Raw genomic sequence first — 4,506 nt, forward strand, 5'->3', positions numbered from 1 at the left:
GTAACGTTATTTGGCGAGAGTGCTGGTGGTGTGAGCATTGGTCTCCATCTCATGTCCTCCCTAAGCCGCAACTTATTCAGCCAAGCCATCATGCAGAGCGGATCGGCAACGTCCCCTTGGGCCATACTTGATCACAATGAACTGATTACCCGTGGTCTGCGACTTGCCGAAGCTGTAAAATGCCCACATGATCCAAAGGATTTGGATGCTGTTGTGAAATGTCTTCGAGAAACTGATCCCATGATTCTAGTTGAAAATGAATCTGGAAATTTTGGTATCGTTGATTTTCCTTTTGTGCCAGTTGTAGATGGTGCTTTCATTGATGAGCATCCTTCTAAATCCCTCGAAAGAAAGAACTTTAAAAAAACAAATATTCTAATGGGGAGTAATACGGAAGAAGGTACCTTCTGGATCATTTACTATTTAACAGAACTTTTCAAAAAGCATGAGGATGTATACCCGACACGTGAGGATTTCATAAGGTCAGTGAAAGAGCTGAACCCGTACATTGGGGATATTGGACAACAGGCTATTATCTTTCAATACACAGATTGGCTGGATCCAGATGACCCTATCAAAAATAGAGATGCAATCGATAAGATAGTTGGTGATTACCATTTTACTTGCAGTGTCAATGAATTTGCCTATCGCTACGCCGAAACGGGAAACGAAGTGTACATGTACTATTTTACCCACCGATCCTCTGTCAATCCTTGGCCAGGATGGATGGGCGTTATGCACGGAGATGAAATTCCATTTGTGTTTGGGGAACCTTTAAATCCAACTAAAGGGTATAATGAACAAGAAAAGGTTTTAGCCAAAAGAATCATGCGATACTGGGCCAACTTTGCCAAAACTGGGTAAGTAAAATTTAATAACAATTTACTGTGTTATGATTAGTATGCTAAAAAAATGAACTATTTAAGCTACATACCACTTGGATTTTAGTTCAGTTTTTTCTTTTTTGTAATTCTGGTTATATCCTAAGATTTTACATGTATTTTGTAATATTTTATTGTAAAAAAAAATCGTAGGGACTTCGTTAAAATTGGTTATATATTATATAATAAAGCTATCCTTTTTTACATGGAGGGCCAAAAGTCACTATACAATTCGTATAGCTGGTACTAAACAAAATATTAATAAAACAATTGAAACCAATGTAATTATAGTTTAATTTCTAACTATTACTCTAAAATAAACAATGATCTAAACGAAATAACTGTGTAGTCTCTGTTATCCCAACTTGAATATCTAGCTATACAGCAGTCCTTAGACAGCAGTTAAGCATAGAGCTAGTGCTTGTAACATACAACATTAATATGGTTCAGTTTCTTGTATTTTGTCCACGTTAATATTTCTATAACTGAAGAGGGGAAAACATTGTTTCTTCGAATGTTACGGTATCCCATAATAATATCCTCGATTGCACTAACAAGTTACTATTAAACACTTTCAAGATTTACTGTTTTCTAAGGCCTGAAATACTCAATTCAAGAACTACATTTCTTATAGCAAAGGATGTTTAAATTATGAAATAGGTAGCCAACCTCCGTATATAATTTTTGACAGAAATTGAGGATGGTTGATGATATCATATTTCTATCTTTATATCTTTAGGGGTAATTACCATGCCCATAACCAGATATAGACGGTGAGTAGCAGTGGGATTAGGGACGTTGTGGGCTCTAGCACCCAGATCCTAACCCCTTATTGAACCTGTATAAATTGTATAATTTTACATTGTTTTGTTACAGTTTTCCTGGCATGATTAGGTATTTGTTAGCGCGTACATCCATAGTAAAAATGTTTTTTTTACGTAATTATCTCATCAGAGCTAAGGATTCACTTGTGTGCCCTTGGTCTCTTATAGTTCTTCGTTTTATTGATTTTGTTTCGCGATAATTAATTTACTTATATTGAGATCTTAAATCCTTTATTGCTTTTGTTTCGCGATAATTAATTTACTTATATTGAGATCTTAAATCCTATGAAAAAACGTAATATCAGCCTTCTCCAAAGAGCACATTACTTTATGTTGAAGCGTAATGATTAAGAATATAAGACATTTTACATGTGAAATATGTCACATAAATATAAAGTCAGTGTCCAAATTATGTTGTTATCTTCATATTTTATAGCAAGGATTACGTCAACATTTTGCCAAGTTTAGTCCACAACTGATAACTACTTTCATAGTTAATAGTACAAAATAAGTACATATTCTACGTATATCTGATAGTCATTGTTGATGTTGTTACTTAATGAACCATGGATTGTGATTAAAGATACTGAAAAGTATATTTAATTACAGCTGTTTGTTGTTGTTTTTTTTAATTTCGCGCAAAGCTACATGGGAGCTATCTACGTTAGTCGTCCCTAATTTAGCAGTGTAAGACTAGAGGGAAGGCTGCTAGTCATCACCCCCCCCCCACCGCCAACGCTTGGGGCTACTTTTTTACCAAGGAATAGTGGGATTGACCGTCACATTATAACGCTCCCACGGCTGAAAGGGCGAGCATGTTTGGTGAGATGGGGATTCGAACCCGCGACCTGCAGATTGCGAGTCGAGCTCCTTAACCACCTGGCCATGCCAGGCGATAGATATTGGATAGAAATATAATAACACGCTTTAAATATTTAATATCATCGGATCTAATAGTGAAAACAAAATACATAATTCATCAGAGAACAAGGTGAAAGATATCTTCTCAAAATTACAAAATATATGTGGGGGGGGGAGGGGTAATCAGCTCACCACCCATACTGAATAAATAATAACATCTGTCCATGTGACCGATATTAGACACTGATCGATTTTCTGTAAGATTAATTCTATGGTCACAAACTCACGATGCTAACATGAAGTTAGACTAGGAGTTTGAGTCCGTTTGTTTTTGTTTTTTTTAGGTTAGGAGTCTATAAATCTTAGAGGTATGGAGAGAACAAACAAAGTGAGGGAGCGCTATGTGTGTGGTGTTAAAGCCTCGAGATAATTAGAGTAAATATGAGTCTGAGCTAGAATAGTGTTAGCAATATCCAATCAACGTGAGTTTTCTTATAGGGTTACTAAAATTTCTGCAGCAGTAGTGATATTTGATGCGACAGACAAGCAACAGAAGCTTAATGAATCCAATGAGAACAGAATTAATAGTATTAATATATTGCCTCCCAGTGGTACAGCGGTATGTCTGCGGACTTACAACGCTAGAAACTGGGTTTCTATACCCGTGGAGGGCAGAGCACAGATAGCCCATTGTGTAGTTTTGTGCTTAATTACAAACATTTAATATATTAAATTGTCTTTTTATGAATTGCTTGCAGTTTGACAGTAATATATAATGGAAAAAAAAGATAGTAAGTAAAATTAGTGTACATCCTCTATAATTTTTTAAAATTTATTTTTATGTTTTGCAAAGCAGCATATTTAAAAACATTGTCGTAAAAACAAAAACAAAGAAGCTATTTATAGACTACCCCATTCGTACCAACCGGATTTACAAAAGCTTAAATGTATAAACATGTTTACTTACCAAACTACGAATAGAAATTTTGAAGACAAATTGCGTATTGCTATTTATGTCAGTTATATATATATATAATCACGTATAAAGCAGCTAACTTTATTTGTTTAAGGTAAGATAAATGTATTAATTAACTGAGAAAGTTAAAAAATAATCCGTAGTCCATATAAATATCCTTAGTATTGACGTTAGTAATAAATATCGCCCACCCCCAGTGGCACAGCGACGTGTCTGCAGACTTACAACGCCAGAATCCGGGTTTCGATACCCGTGGTGGGCAGAGCACAGATAGCCCATTGTGTAGCTTTATGTTTAACTTCGAACAAACAAGTAATGAATATTGCAGTTTCATTTTACTTTGTAAAAAGCAGTAAGCACGGTATATGATAGGTTTTGTTTATGTTACTCAAGTTATTACAGCATATAGAACATTGAAATGTGAATCTTGTTTTGAAATTTTGGATATCAAGAAAAAGCTCAGGATGCGTGATATTTGATATTTGTCATGAAACTATTTAGGAAAATAATTTGCTATTTAATAAGCAAGCACTAAGCAGAGATCAGTAGAAAAGACCAACATAATGCTAGAATTATTTTTTTTAAATAAGCTGCCAAAAAATGAGTTTGTTTTATTTTAGTCTCATATCTTTCCTAAAAAGTTCAGGGCAACTTGAGAATGATATCTTAATCTACTCGCCTTTGCTAGGTTACAACGTCAAACAGAGCTGTCTTTCATAGTTGCGGCACGATTTCACGGTACAGTATGTAACTTGAGGCCTGGCATGGCCGGGTGGTTAGGACGCTCGACTCGCAATCTGAGTGTCGCGGGTTCGAATCCCCGTCACACCAAAACATGCCCGCCCTTTCAGCCGTGGGGGCGTTATAAAGTGACGGCCAATCCTACTATTCGTTGGTAAAAGAGTATCCCAAGAGTTGGCGGTGGGTGGTGATGACTAGCTGTCTTCCCTCTAGTCTTACACTG

General features: G+C 36.0%; 1 protein-coding gene across 2 annotated transcripts in view; it reads left to right on the plus strand.

The window, feature by feature from the left end:
- Positions 1–4,506, plus strand: part of LOC106469162 (acetylcholinesterase-like) — a 112,980-nt gene that overhangs the window by 76,680 nt on the left and 31,794 nt on the right. For both annotated transcript variants that reach the window (XM_022397587.1, XM_022397588.1), the window contains exon 3: positions 1–860. In XM_022397587.1, the coding sequence (XP_022253295.1) occupies positions 1–860 (860 nt within the window). The remainder of the gene's footprint in view (positions 861–4,506) is intronic.

The sequence above is a fragment of the Limulus polyphemus genome, unplaced genomic scaffold, assembly GCF_000517525.1.
Source record: "Limulus polyphemus unplaced genomic scaffold, Limulus_polyphemus-2.1.2 Scaffold3331, whole genome shotgun sequence".
In the NCBI taxonomy this organism is placed as follows: Eukaryota; Metazoa; Arthropoda; class Merostomata; order Xiphosura; family Limulidae; genus Limulus; species Limulus polyphemus.